We start from the raw sequence: 14,078 nt of genomic DNA on the forward strand, positions 1-14,078 counted from the left end.
TTCTCTCTCTCTCTTCCCCCTTCTCTCTCTCCTGCTCTATCTGAAGATAAATGCAAAAATGTCCTCGGGTGAAGATAAAAAAAAATAAAAACGAATTATACTGCCTTTTATAACACATTTGCGAAATAGCTGAAGTTGATCCTATTATATCTATTTATCTGATTCCACATATAAGTGATACCATGCATTATATGTCTTTCTCTGACTTATTTAACTATGCATAATGCCCTTACAGTCTATCCATCTTGTCACAAAAGGCAGGATTTCCTTTTTTCTTGTGGCTGAAGAATACTTGTGTGTGTGTGTTGCATCCTCATTCATTCACCCATTAACAGACACTTAGGTTGTGTCAATATCTTGTCTATAGTGAATATGCACCATGGGGTGCATATATCTTTTCAATATCCTGTTTTTATTTCACTTGGATAAATACCAGAAGTGGGATTGCTGGATCATATGGTAGTTCTATTTTTAATTTTTTGAGGAGCTTCCATATTGTTTTCTGTGGTGGCTATACCAGTTTACATTCCCACCAACAATGCACCAAGGGTTCCCTTTTCTCCACATTCTGGCCAACACTACCTCTTTTTGGGAATAGCCATTCTAAGAGGTGTGAGGTGATAATCATTGTGGTTTTGATTAGCATTTCCCTGATTGTTAGAGATGTGGAGCACGTTTTCTTATACTTGTTGGCCGTTAGTATGTCTTCTTTAGAGAAATGTATTCAAGTCCTTTCCCCATTGTTTAATTAGGTTATTTGGTTGTTTTTTGTTTTCTGTTAAGTTGTATGATCTCTTTATTTTATAGGACATTAACCCCTTATCAGATACATAATTTGCAAATACTATTTTCCCATTCCTCTGGTTGCCTTTTCATTTTGTAGCATATTGTTGTAGCATATTGCCAAATTTTCCTCCTTTTTAAGGCTGAAAAATATTTCATTTATAAGTTTGTTCACTGTATAGAAGGTTTTTAGTTTAATATGCCCAACTTTATTTTTGCTTTTGTTTCCTTTGTTTTGGTGTCCAAAAAGAAAAAAAAATCAAGACTGATAACTAGGAGCTTACCCCTGTTTCCCTCTAGGAAGTTTATGGTTTCAGGTCTTACATTCAAATCGTTGACCCATTTTGAGTTGATTTCTGTATATGGTATAAGATAGTGGTCTAGGTTTGTTTTTTTTGCATGTGGGTGTCCAGTTTTCCTAATACTATTTATTGAAGAGGCTTCGCCTTTCCCCATTGTATATTCTTGGCTTCTTTGTCATAAATTAACTGACCATATGTGTATGGGTTTATTTCTGGGCTACCTGTTCTGTTTCATTGATCTTTGTGTGTGGTTTTCTGCCAGTACATCATCCTGCTTTGATTTAGACCCATTTTTTTAGGTGAGGAATTTGAGGCTTATGTGCTTAAACAGTAAAATCCTGGTTAGTAGAGCTGAAATTCACCCTTCCTTCTAAGCTGCTTCTGCTCATCATGTCATTTCAAGTAGACTGGTAAAATATTTAGAATTATTTTTGCATTATAATTAAATCTTACATTATTGTAAGAAATACTACAACATTGTAGTAAAGAAAGTATTTAGGTATGTGAAATGGCAAAAAATGGATGTTAAAATGAGATATAATAAAGAGAAAAATAGTAAGAAAGGGAGAGAGATAAAATGAGTGAGTGCATAAATAAGGTAATAGGATACTTGGGAGAAAGGATGGTGTTGCTTAAAATATTACTTAAGATGAAGAAACTAAGATAGAAGTTAAAACTTGTTTCCAAAGTCACATGATTAATTAACACAGGCCCAACTTTCAAACATTGATCTGACTCATTACAACTGTTTCCAAAAATTAAATTGGGCTGTCTACATTTTTTTAATAGTAACTATAACTGAAATTGCAGTGCTGACATAATCAGATCACAAGAACTCTCAAAAGATTCATTTTAATGATAAGAAAGACATAGAATACTCAGTGAAGACTGTCAGGGGGTATAATTTTAGGTACCCAATGTAGGCTATTCTCCCTGGGTCCTACCCTAAGATTCTTAATATCAGCTGTCAAATCTGTATATCTGTAGGTCTATCTATATCAGTCTGTATATCTGTCTAGCTGTTTCTCTGTAGAACTCACATATTTATATGGATGCATTTTCAAGTAATTATTTCTAAAACTCAGGCTCATCTTCCTTGCCCTTCACTACCTGTTCATCCTCCTTATGGGTATCTGTTAATGATACCATCATTCTTTTACCAACTCAGCTTGAATTCTTAGTTTTTATTTTTGCGCCATGTTCTTCTCCCAGGTCCAGTCTAGATTACATGGATTTTTCCCTTTTGTTTAGACCAGTTTTTCAACCTCAGTACTATCAACATTTGGACCAGAAATTCATGGGAGAGAGGGCTATCCTGAACATAGTAGGATGTTTAACTGCATCCCAGGCCCCTACCCACTGGATGCCAGTAGCACCTCTTCCCCTCTGCCCCCTCCCCCTCCCCTTCCAAAGCTGTGATAATCAAAACATTTCCCAAAATTGCCAAATAAGATGAGGGCTGAGAATTGACCAGTAGTGTTTGGTCATAAGTGACCTTGATAATAGCATATTCAGTGGCAAACTGTAATCATATAATATTTGCCCTTTTTCCATAACGTCCTTAATGTTCATCAATGTTGTAGCATATTGCCAAATTTTCCTCCTTTTTAAGGCTGAAAAATATTTCATTTATATGTATATACCACATTTTGCTTATTCACATGTTGATGTTCACTTTTGTGAACAATGCTCCTTTAAACATGGGTATACAAATGTTTTTTTGAAACCTGCTTTTAATTCTTCTGGGTGGGATTGTTGAATCATCTGGTAATTCTATCTTTAATTTTTTGAGGGACCTCCATATTGTTTCCACAGGAGCTGCACCATCTTACATTCCCAAAAACACTTGTTCTCTTTTACTTCGATGGCAGCCATCCATGTGGGTAGAAGGTGATATCTCAGTGTCGTTTTGATTTACATTTCCCTGATGATAAGTTATGTTGATCATCTTTACATATATCTGTTGGTATTCCTGTATCTTTTCTGATAAACGTCTGTTCAAGTCCCTTGCCCATTTCTGAATCAAAGTTTTTGTTATTGTTGAGTTTTAGGAGCTTTCTATGTATTCTGGATATTAATTTGTTAATCAGATATATGATTTGCAAATATTCTCTCCCATTCTGTGGATCATTTTCTAAAATTCAGTTTGTTATCATCTGTGTCTTTGGTATAATATCCAAGAAATCATTGCCAAATCCAGTGTTGTGAAGTTTCTGTCCTATGTTTTCTTCTCTAAGAGTTTTACTGTGTTAGGTCTGACATTTACATCCTTGATCCATTTTGAGTTAATTTTTTTATATATATGGTGTTAGATAAGGATTCAGTTTTCTTCCAGCACCATTTATTAAAAGACTGATCCCCATTAAATGGTCTTGGCACCCTCGTCGAAATTTGACCAAAAGTGTAAGGGTTTATTTCTGGCCCCTCTGTTCTATTCCACTGGTCTGTGTTTGTCTCTATGCCAGTACCACACAGTTTTGATTAATATAACTTGGTAATAAATATTGGTATCAAGAAGTAGGAGTCCTCCAGATTTGTTCTTTTTTCATGATTGTTTTGGCTATTCGAGGTCCTTGAGATTACACATGAAATATTAGGATGGGCTTTCTGTTTCTACTAAAAATGTCATTGGAATTTTTTATTTTTAACGTACTCAGAGCCTCAACCATTGCGCGAGTTGGCCTGAGCCTTTCTTTCTTTATATAAATGTGTTTTCATTGATTTTTTTTTTTTTTTAATAGAGGAAGGGAGAGGGAGAGATAGAAACAGATTGGCTGCCTCCTGCACACCCTCTACTGGGGATCAAGCCCACACCCGGGCATGTGTCCTAACCAGGAATCGAACTGGTGACCTCTCAGTCCATGGGAAAGGTTAACCAATAAGCCACATCAGCCAGGCAAGTCATTGGGATTTTGATGGGAATTAGCATTGAATATATAGATCATTCTCAGTAGTATTGACATTTTAACACTTTTAAGTCTTTTAATCTGTGAACATGGGGTGTGTTTCCATTTATTTATGTCTTCTTTAATTGCAGAATTATGTTTTAGTTTTCACTGAACAAGTCTTTCACCTCCTTGGTTAATTTCTAAGTATTTTATTCTTTCTTGAGCAATTTTAAATAGAATTGTTTTCATAATTTCCTTATGAGGTTGTTCATTGTTCATGTATAGAAATGTAATTGATTTTAGTGAACTGACTTAGTATCCTGCTACTTTGCTGAATTCATTTATTAGGTCTAACAGCTTTATTCTGGAATCTTTAGGGTTTTCAGCATCCTAGATCATACCATATGCAAACAGATAATTTTATTTTATTTTTTTTAATTTGTATGGCTTTTATTTCTTGTTTGCTGAATTGCTCTGGCTAAAATGTTCAGTACTCTGTTGAAGAGAAGTGAAAAGCAGGCATTCTTGTCTTGTTCCTGATCTAGAGGAAAAATTTTGTCTTTCACCATTGAGTATGATGTTTGTGGTGGGTTTTTCATATGTGGCTTTTAATATCTGGAGTAGTTTCTTTCTGTTCCTGTATTGTTGAGTATTTTTATCATGCAAGGTGTTGAATTTAGTCAGATGCTTTTTCTCATGACCATCAATTGAAATAATTATGTACTGTTTTCCCTCATTAGGTTGATGTGGTCTGTTACATTAACTTATTTTCATTTGAATCATCTGTAGTTGTTTTTGAAAAGTTTGAGAAGAATTGGTTATCTGTTCATTTTCAACTAAGAATTTGGTAGAATTTACTAGAGAAGACATCAGGTTCAGAGCTCTTTTTACTGGGAGATTTTTGATTAATAATTCAATCTACTTACTAGTTACAGGTCTTCTCAGATTTTCTATTTCTTTGTGATTTAGTCTTGGTAGGTTTTGTTTCTAGGAGTTTGCCAACTTTATCTAAGTTACCAATTTGGTGTGTATAGTTGTTAACAGTGTCCTCTGTTAGTCCATCTAGCTATATAGCTTTATAAATTTTGTTGACCTTTTTGAAGAACCAACTTTGATTTTTTTTTTTTTTTTTTTTAATCCTCACCCGAGGACATTTTTCCATTTTTTGCACAGATAGAGTGGGAGGGAGAGAGAGAGAAACATCGATGTGAAAGGGACACATCGAGTGGCTGCCACCCGCACGACCAACCAGGGCCGGGGACAAACTGCAACCGAGGTACATGCCCTTACGGGAACCGAACCCGGGTCTCTCTGGACCGCAGGCCGATGCTCTAACCGCTGAGCCAAACTGGCCAGGGCAATTGATTTTTTTCCCCTGCTTTTCTATTCCCTATTTAGCTCTGCTCTAATTTTTCTTGTTTTGTTTGTTCTGCTAGCTTTGTGTTTAGTTTGTTTTTCCTAATTCCTTAAAGCAAACTTTTAGGTTACTGATTTGATCTTTCTTTTCTTAAGGTAGATATTTGCCACCCATAATTTCCTTCTGAGCACTGCCTTGCTATGTCTTTTAAATTTTGTTATGTTGTGTTTTCTAATTTCCCTTGTGATTTATTTATTTATTTATTTATTTATTTTTAAACTTTATTGTTGGATGTATTACAGATGTTCCTCATTTTTCCCTCATTGACCCCCCTCCTCCCCACTCCTGCCTGCCCCCCCCCCCGCCTTTTCCCACACTGTCTGTGTCCATTGGTTATGCATATAAGTTCTTTGGTTTATTTCTTCCCACCCCATAACCTCCCTTCCCTTTGAGGTTTGTCAGTTTAGCAACCAATTTGTACTTATTAATCCCTTCACCTTTTTCACCCATTCTCCCAACCCCCCTCCCATCTGGCAACCAACAAAATGTTCTCTGTATCTATGAGAATGTTTCTGTTCTGCTTGTTCATTTTGTTTGTAGATTCAATTGTCGATAGATATGTATTCATTGCCATTTAGTTTGTTCATATTTTTTATCTTTTTCTTCAAAAAGACCCTTCAACATTTTATATAATAATGGTTTGTGGTGATGGACTCCTTTAGCTTTTTCCTGTCTGGGACACTCTTGGTATGTCCATCGGATTCTAAATGACAGCTTTGCAGAATAGAGTAATCTTGGTTGTAGGTTCTTGCTTTTCATCACTCTGAGTATTTCTTGCCACTCCCTTCTGGCCTGCAAAGTTTCTTTTGAGAAATCAGCTGACATTCTTATGGGGGTTCCCTTGTAGGTAACTGCTTTTCTCTTGTTGCTTTTAAGATTCTCTCTTTGTCTTGAATCTTTTGCATTTTGATGATGATGTGTCTTGGTGTGGGCCTCTTGGGGTTCATCTTGTTTGGGACTCTCTGTGCTTCCTGAACTTGTATGACTGTTTCCTTCACCAAGTTAGGGAAGTTTTCTGCCATTATTGTTTCAAATAAGTTTTCAATTTCTTGTTCTCTCTCTCCTCCTTCTGGCATCCCCAAGATGTAAATGTTGGTAAGCTTGAAGTGGTCCAGAGGCTCCTTATACTATCCTCATTTTTTTTTTTTTTTTGGATTCTTTTTTCTTTTTGCTGTTTTGATTGGGTGTTTTTTGCTTTCTTATATTCCAAATCGATGGTTTGCTTCTTGGCTTTACCTACTCTACTACTGAATATGTGTAAATTATTCTTTATTTCAGTTAGTGCCTCCTTCATTTCTGACTGTGCATTCTTTATTTCTGACTGCTCCTCTTTTATGCTCTTGAGGCCCTCACTGAGTTCACTGAGGTTCTCATTAAACTCATTGAACATCCTTATAAGCAGTGTTTTGAACTCAGCATCTGTTAGGTTGCTTATCTCCATTTCACATAGTTCTTTTCCTGGAGTTTTGTTCTGTTCTTTCATTTGGGACCCGTTTCTTTGTCTCCTCATTTTGGCTGCTTCCCTGTGTTTGTTTCTATGTATTACTTAACGGGGAGTATGGGGCTAGCTGATACCTGATGCTGCTTGTTTGAAAGAATTTAGTAAAACCTGAAGCAGGATCCAAGACAGGCAAATCCTATGGTAAAGCAACTGGCAACAGCTTGGGTGGGGTCTCATGGAATCACCAGGGCGGGGCACACAGTGTGAGCCAAGTTGCTGGAGTCCCAGATATGGCGACTGTCTGCCGCCCCAGGGAAGGGCTCACCAAAGGAACAAAGGCCTCTGACAGCACGTCTGTCCAGGAGAAAGCCCCCTCTCCAGCCAGACAGCTCAGTTCTTCCCTGTATGTCTCTGGTGCCCCTGAAGCTGCCTCCCCTCTGAGCTTAAAGGGAGCAAGGCTGAGTAAGTCTGTGTGTGGGCCCTTTAAGAGGAGCTGTCTGGGGCTCCAGCCGCCTCATCCTCCCTGAGCCTCAGTTCCCGCTGGTTTTTCCAGCCAGAAGTTATGGGGATTCTCTTCCTGGCACTGGAACCTTGAGCGGGGCACCTGGTGTGGGACAGGGACCCCTCAGGGAGGACTTTTCCAGCCAAGGTATCCTCCTGATTTTTATCTGCTCCATGTGGGTGTGGGACCAGCCCGTCCGTCTCCGCCCCTCCTACCAGTCTCGATGTGGCTGCTGCTTTAATTCCGTACTTGTAGGACTTCCTTTCAGCTTGATTTCAGGCGGCTTTGAATGATGGTTGTTCCGTAGTTTAGTTGTAACTTTGATGTGGTTATGGGAGGACGCGATACCGCGTTTACCTACGCTGCCATCTTGACCAGAAGTCTCCCTTGTGATTTCTTATTTGATATATTTGGCTATTCAAAAGTGCATGTTTAGCCCTGGCCAGTTTGGCTCAGCGGTTGGAGCGTCGGCCTGCGGTCCAGAGAGACCCGGGTTCGGTTCCCGCTAAGGGCATGTACCTCGGTTGCAGTTTGTCCCTGGCTCTGGTTGGGTCGTGTGTGTGGCAACCACTCTATGTGTCCCTTTCACGTCGATGTTTCTCTCTCTCTCTCTCTCTCCTTCCCACTCTATCTGAACAAAATATCAAAAAATGTCTTTGGGTGAGGATAAAATAAATAAATAAATTTTTAAAAAGTATATGTTTAATTTCCACAATTTTGTGAATTTTCCAGTCTTGTTTTTGATTGCTTACTTGATCCCATTGTGGTCAGAAAAGATACTTTGTATGATAGCTAGTTTTTTAAATATATTGAGACGTAATTTGTAAGCTGACATATGGTCTGTGCTGGGAAATGTCCCATGTGCACTTGAGAAGAATGTGTACTCTTTTTGGGGAGATTGTTCTGTAAAAGTCTGTTGGATCTAGTTGGTTTATTGTGTAGTTTAAGTTTATTGTGTAGTTCCTTATCTTTTGTCTGGTTGTTCTACTTATTGTGAGTAGGGTGTTGAAGTCACCAACTGTTACTGTCTGTTTCTCCCTTCAGTTCTGTCAGTTTTTGCTTCATATATTTTGATGGTCTTTTATTAGGTATGTAAATGTTTATGTTAATAAAAGGTTCAATACATGCCCTGGCGAGTGTGGCTTAGTGGCTAGAACGTCAGCCTACACACTTAAAAATCAGTGGAAAAAATATCCTCAGGTGAGGATTAACAATAAATAAATAAAAGTTTAATACAGCAAGAAAATATAATAAGTATATAGTGTGTCTGACTCCTTTGTAAGCTTTTTTTCCCCCTCTTTTTATTGAGTTTTAGAGAGAGAGTAAAGGAGAGGGGGGAGAGAGAAACATTGGTGAGAGAACATCGATTGGCTGCCTCCTGCATGCCCCCCACTGGGGAACAGGCTCACAACCTGGGCATATGCCCTGACTGGGAATCGAACCGGTGACTTCTTGGTGCATGGGTCGACACTCAATCACTGAGCCACAAGGGCCAGGCTGTAAGCTTTTTTAAAAACGTGAAAGTCTACTTTGATAGTAATGTGCTCTCTTTAGGTTTCTGTTTGCATGGAACATCTTGTCCCATCCCTTCACTTCCAGCCTGTGTATGTCTATCTGTAGTGAAACTGAGTAGGCTCATGTGTTTCTCTCCATTGTGCCAGTCTGTACTTTTTGATTGTAGAGTTTAGTCCATGTAGTTTAGATTACAGATACGTGTGGACATCTGTCATTGTGTTTGTTTTTAACATGCCCTCTACCTTTTTGTCCCTCGTTTCCTGTCTTGTGTTTGGATTTTTGTTGTTGTGAAATGATTAAATTTCTTTCCTTGGTGTATATTCTATAGCCCTTTGTGGTTACTATGGGGATTATATTTAGTATCCTAAAGTTATATCAGTTTAACTTCAATAACACACAAAAACTGCTCCTTTATAGCTCTGTCCCCACCCTTTTCAGTATTGATGTCACAGAGTTACATCCCTGTACATTGTGTGCCTCAGAACATAAATTATTTTTTTAAAAATATTTTTAATTGATTTTTTAGAGGGAGAGAGAAACATCCATCAGCTGCCTCCTGCGCGCCCCCTACTGGTGATCGAGCCTGAAACCCAGGCATGTGCTCTGACTGAGAATTGAACTGGGACCTCTCAGTCCATGGGATGATGCTCAATCCACTGAGCCACACCAGCCAGGCCATAAATTTATTATTTTAATTGCATTAATCTGCTAAATTATGTAGAAAACAAGGCTTGGAGTTATGAACAAAGCTTAGAGTAATACTAGATTTTATACTAAAAAAATAAACCCACATTTTTTTAATGTATTAATTTCTTAATCATCTAGAAATGTACACCTGTAAGCCATTGTTACAGTAGCACTAGCTTTTACACTCGTCCAGTATCAATCCTCACTGAGATCTTTGGAACTCCCTCAGCTTTTGTTTATCTGGGGATTTAAACATTTCTTTCTTTCTTTTGAAGGACAGTTTTGCTGAATATAGGATTTTCTGTTTTTACTGTTTTTTTCTTTTAGCACTTTGAATATATCAGTCCACTGTCTTCTGGCAGCCAAAGTTTCTGATGGGAAATCTGATCATATATTGATGATCCTCCATATGTGGCAATTTGCTTCTCTCTTGTTGCTTTTATGATTTTTTTTTTTAATTCTTATTTGAGTTTAGAGAGAGAGAAACACTGATTTGTTGTTCCACTTATTTATGCATTCATTGATTGATTCTTCTATGTGCCTGAGCAGGGATCAAACCCACAACCTTGGCAGATCAGGACAATGCTCTAACCAACTGAGCTACCTGGCCAGGATGTTTTATGATTCTCTATTAACTTTGGCTATAATGTGTCTTGATGTGAGTCTCTTAGCGTTCATTGAGCTTTTTGAATGTTTATAGTCATATCTTTTATCAGATTGAAGAAGTAATGGCTGAGAACTTCCCAAATATTCTCCCTGCCCTTCTCTCTCTCTCTTCTGGGAATCCAAAAATGTGTATTTTGGTGTCCTCAGTTGTGCCCCACAGGTCCCATAAGCTGTCTTTGCTTCCTCTTCCTTACACTTGTTCCTGTCTTGTGCCTGGTCAGATCTGCTTTTGAATCCCTCTGGTGAATTTTTTACTTCAGTTCATGGACTTTTCAGCTCCAGATTTTCTTTTTGGTTTCTTTTCATTGATATTTCCATTTTGTTCACGCATTTTTATTTTCTCCACATCTTCCTTTAGTTCTTTGAGCATCATTAATAGTTGTTTTAAAGTCTTTGTCTAATGTATGTTTGTCTTTAGGGACAATTTCTGTTGATTTTTTTTTTTACCCTTTGAATGGTCATACATTTCTGTTCTTTGTACGCCTCTTGATTCTTTTTTTTTTGTTTGGAACACTGGACATTTCAATCAAATAATACGGTAACTCTGGAACTCCTTTTCTGCCCCCTCTTTAGGGTTTGTTGTTGGCTGTGCCAAGAATCAGCCTGAGGTGTAAACTAAATGTCTTCTAGGTCTTTTCTAAGCCTTTCCTAGGGCATGCATATTCACTAATATTCCCTGTATACACGGTTGGTTTTGAATGTCCTAATCTTTTATTTCTGCTCCCAAAAGGGGAAATTAAAGGGCACTGGCCCTTTAACTTCCCTGGAAGTCACTTCAGCTGAAGAGAAGGGATTTGTGACAATGAGAGAAACATCATTGACCACACCCTCTGCCTGTCAGCAATCAGCACAGACTCTGCTGTTAGGAGAATAGGGCCCTGTTCGACCACCCTGGCTCCCACATGCTGCTCCAGGAACATGTACACAGCTGCCTGAATGGTGGTGGGTAGCTGCTATTCTGCTAAGTGCTGATATTGACCAAAATTAACAACTTACTGTCCAAGTCTTCCCCTGGAAGTTGCAAGCCTTCAATAGTCTCCAGAGCTCCAAAATAGTTGCTTCAGACAGATTCTACCAGTGTAGTTGTTGTCCAGTTAGAAAGACAGATTCCTATTTTGTCATCTGCCCAGAATCCTCTCAAGACCCTTTTAAGGAAATAGAAAATGTTTATGTGGTGATGGTAATGACCCAGTAGAGATAAAACAAGTTGTTGTGCCAGGTAAGCTTGAATTTGCTGATAACTGACTACGTATCACAGCCTCAGTCATTCCATTGTTTCCTGTCATTCTGCTCAGTACATAACAGCATATTCTGACGTTCTTGGTGATGATGTTAGTTTAAGGTTGAACCAAAAAGATCTTTAAAATCACAACTTCAAAAGCTTACAATGTTAACCAGTTACCTGTGCATTCAACCCCCAGTTTAAACACTTGCCATGCTTTCTCTCCCGCAGTGCTACAACTGTGAGGAGGAGGCCATGTACCACTGCTGCTGGAACACGTCCTACTGCTCCATCAAGTGCCAGCAGGAGCACTGGCACGCCGAGCACAAGCGCACCTGCCGCCGGAAAAGATGAAGGCGGGTTCTTGCTGGAGAGTCACCGATGATTGCTCTTCTCAGACACAACGGTTTTTGTTTCCAAGAAGCCAAAATTGTTTAGAATTTGCTTCCCATTTTGCACCAGCCTTTAAACACTTTTCGTGAAGAGATTTTGCACAGTAGTTTAAATCTTTTGTTAATGTCCCTCTGGAGTTTTTCGGGGGTAAAAGTAACATCAGTGGAGGGTATTATTTTAAATAAAATTTAATTGAGAATTTGTTGCATTTACAGCAAATTTTAAAACATTTTTAGGTTTTACAGAGATTTTAACCTTTAAACAACAGATCTTTAAAAAACAACAGGTGAATACAAGTGAGTTTAATGAATAAACATTTAAAATAGATCTGAATGTAAGAACTACAGAACTGTTTCAGAAATAAAACATACTACCTTGATGTGAAGTTTATTTCTTAACCTTGTTGAGCTGGTTTTGTTCAGCTTAATTTACTGTTTAAAGGCATTATCTATTGGTTATGCCAGTGGGTATATGATTGAATTTAGGGAACAGGGTTGACACAGCAGGTGCTAGTCCTGCATATTTTTTCTTAAATATTTCCCAATTGTGTTTTTCATTATTTCTTTTCAATATATAACTTTTATAACAAATTATTAGCTTTGATCTTGTAGTTTAAAATTGCAGGGAACTGGGGTAATCTTTTACTGAGCTGGATCTTAGAGAAAATGAATATTTAAATTTTAAAGTTTGCACATTTCATCTTTGTCCTAACATGAGTGCTTGTAACAAAATAAACAAAAGTAAGCCAAAAACTACCTTAATCCATATATGAAATTATAGATGGGGCATACAAATTTATTTAATGCTTCCCTCCCCTCCCCAAGTATCGATTGCCTGTTATCTGGTGTCACCTCCTATTATACTATAAGTTAATGCTGAAAGGAAAGAAAGCACTTAAGTTTCACAGAAGCCGTTATGTTTGTGGTAATGGGTCATTGTCTACTAATGAACCCCATCACTGTACACAGAATGAAGAATAATGCATGTTAATTTTCTTGTATTAAAGATGCTGTGGTTTGTAAAAAGTCTGTATTTTGCGGAATGTCTGGATGAAGAAGCATTACCGATAGGAATGGATCGATAGTTGAATAATGATTTTTTATACATAGATATATAAAATACAGCCAGAAAAACCGAAATTACTTTTTTTTTTAAAGAAAAATCTCACAATTTATGTTTTTTCAAAGACTGATCTTAGACAAAGTCAAATTCTCATTTATCATTTAGTTATTTTTTAAGGTTAGAGAAATAATTTGTAAATATTTATTTAGACCTTTGATATTTATTAAAGCAATTACACACAATGTAAGAGAAAGAATCAGGAGAAAAACCTTTTTAAAAGTTTTCTCTAGGTTTGTCAGGGTCACCCTAAAGTTAAAAATGTAACCAAGTCTTCTGTGAAATAATCATCCACCCAGTCCTGGTGCTGTTGCAGATGGTGAATCAACAAGCTGGTGCCCGGTAAGAACTGCCCACAGCGCTGTTTCAACACCATCCCTGAATTACGCAGTGACTTGGCCTCTCGGTCCCTCCTTGTTGCTGTGTGATTAGTCAGTGTTGCCACGGTGCCGTGGTCTGGTTGAGACATTGTAACCAAGAACACTTACCTTCTCTTGATCATTTTTTCAAGTTTTAAAACTTCGATCCACCCCTATGAGAGCAAGTTATTGTGGAAATACTTTCGATGTAAAACCATTCCAGAGTGTGTACTATTTACTGATAGCTGCATGAACGTAAGATGCGTGTTACTTTGGCTTTTTTGTCTCCGTCAACACGGTTGCACATTTCCAAGTTACTACAGCGTGAAAACTGTGTGTTTAAAAAAAAAAACAAAATTAAAAAAAGATTGTGGCCTGGTTTTGTAAAAGTTTTAGGTACAATTACAATCGATTGTTTTAGAAATCATTATTAAAAAATTTCTGCAAATCATAAAGCTATATCAAGATGTTGAGCTTAGCCACTATGCACATTGTAATTACTCATTGTGGCTGTCCAGTTCTATGATACATTCTGGCATTTCGTAAGCTGCTCTGACTAGCAATATATAGATTCATTTAATGTGTTAACATTGGTTAATAAATGTATTTAAAAAAACTGACTTTAATACATTGTTGATTTAGTCCATTCCTCTATATTTTCTATACCAAATCAAACACAACTCTGTCACTCGGTAATTATACACAGTGAGTTATCCATTAGTGACTGTTAAACTTTATATAAAAACTGTGAAAAATCATTCACTTAAACATTTAAGTTGCACTT

The 14,078-nt window shown here is 37.6% G+C and overlaps 1 protein-coding gene across 28 annotated transcripts in view; it reads left to right on the forward strand.

The window, feature by feature from the left end:
* ZMYND11 (zinc finger MYND-type containing 11) overlaps positions 1-13,910 on the forward strand; it is a 155,963-nt gene extending 142,053 nt beyond the window's left edge. For 25 of the 28 annotated variants that reach the window (XM_036280827.1, XM_036280862.1, XM_036280876.1 and 22 more), the window contains one exon: positions 11,655-13,910. In XM_036280827.1, the coding sequence (XP_036136720.1) occupies positions 11,655-11,777 (123 nt within the window). In that variant the 3' untranslated portion in view covers positions 11,778-13,910. The remainder of the gene's footprint in view (positions 1-11,654) is intronic. The other 3 variants (XM_036280917.1, XM_036280922.1, XM_036280894.1) reach the window with 1 other exon arrangement.
* The last annotated feature ends 168 nt before the right edge of the window (positions 13,911-14,078 follow it).

The sequence above is a fragment of the Molossus molossus genome, unplaced genomic scaffold, assembly GCF_014108415.1.
Source record: "Molossus molossus isolate mMolMol1 unplaced genomic scaffold, mMolMol1.p scaffold_m16_p_1, whole genome shotgun sequence".
Taxonomy (NCBI): Eukaryota; Metazoa; Chordata; class Mammalia; order Chiroptera; family Molossidae; genus Molossus; species Molossus molossus.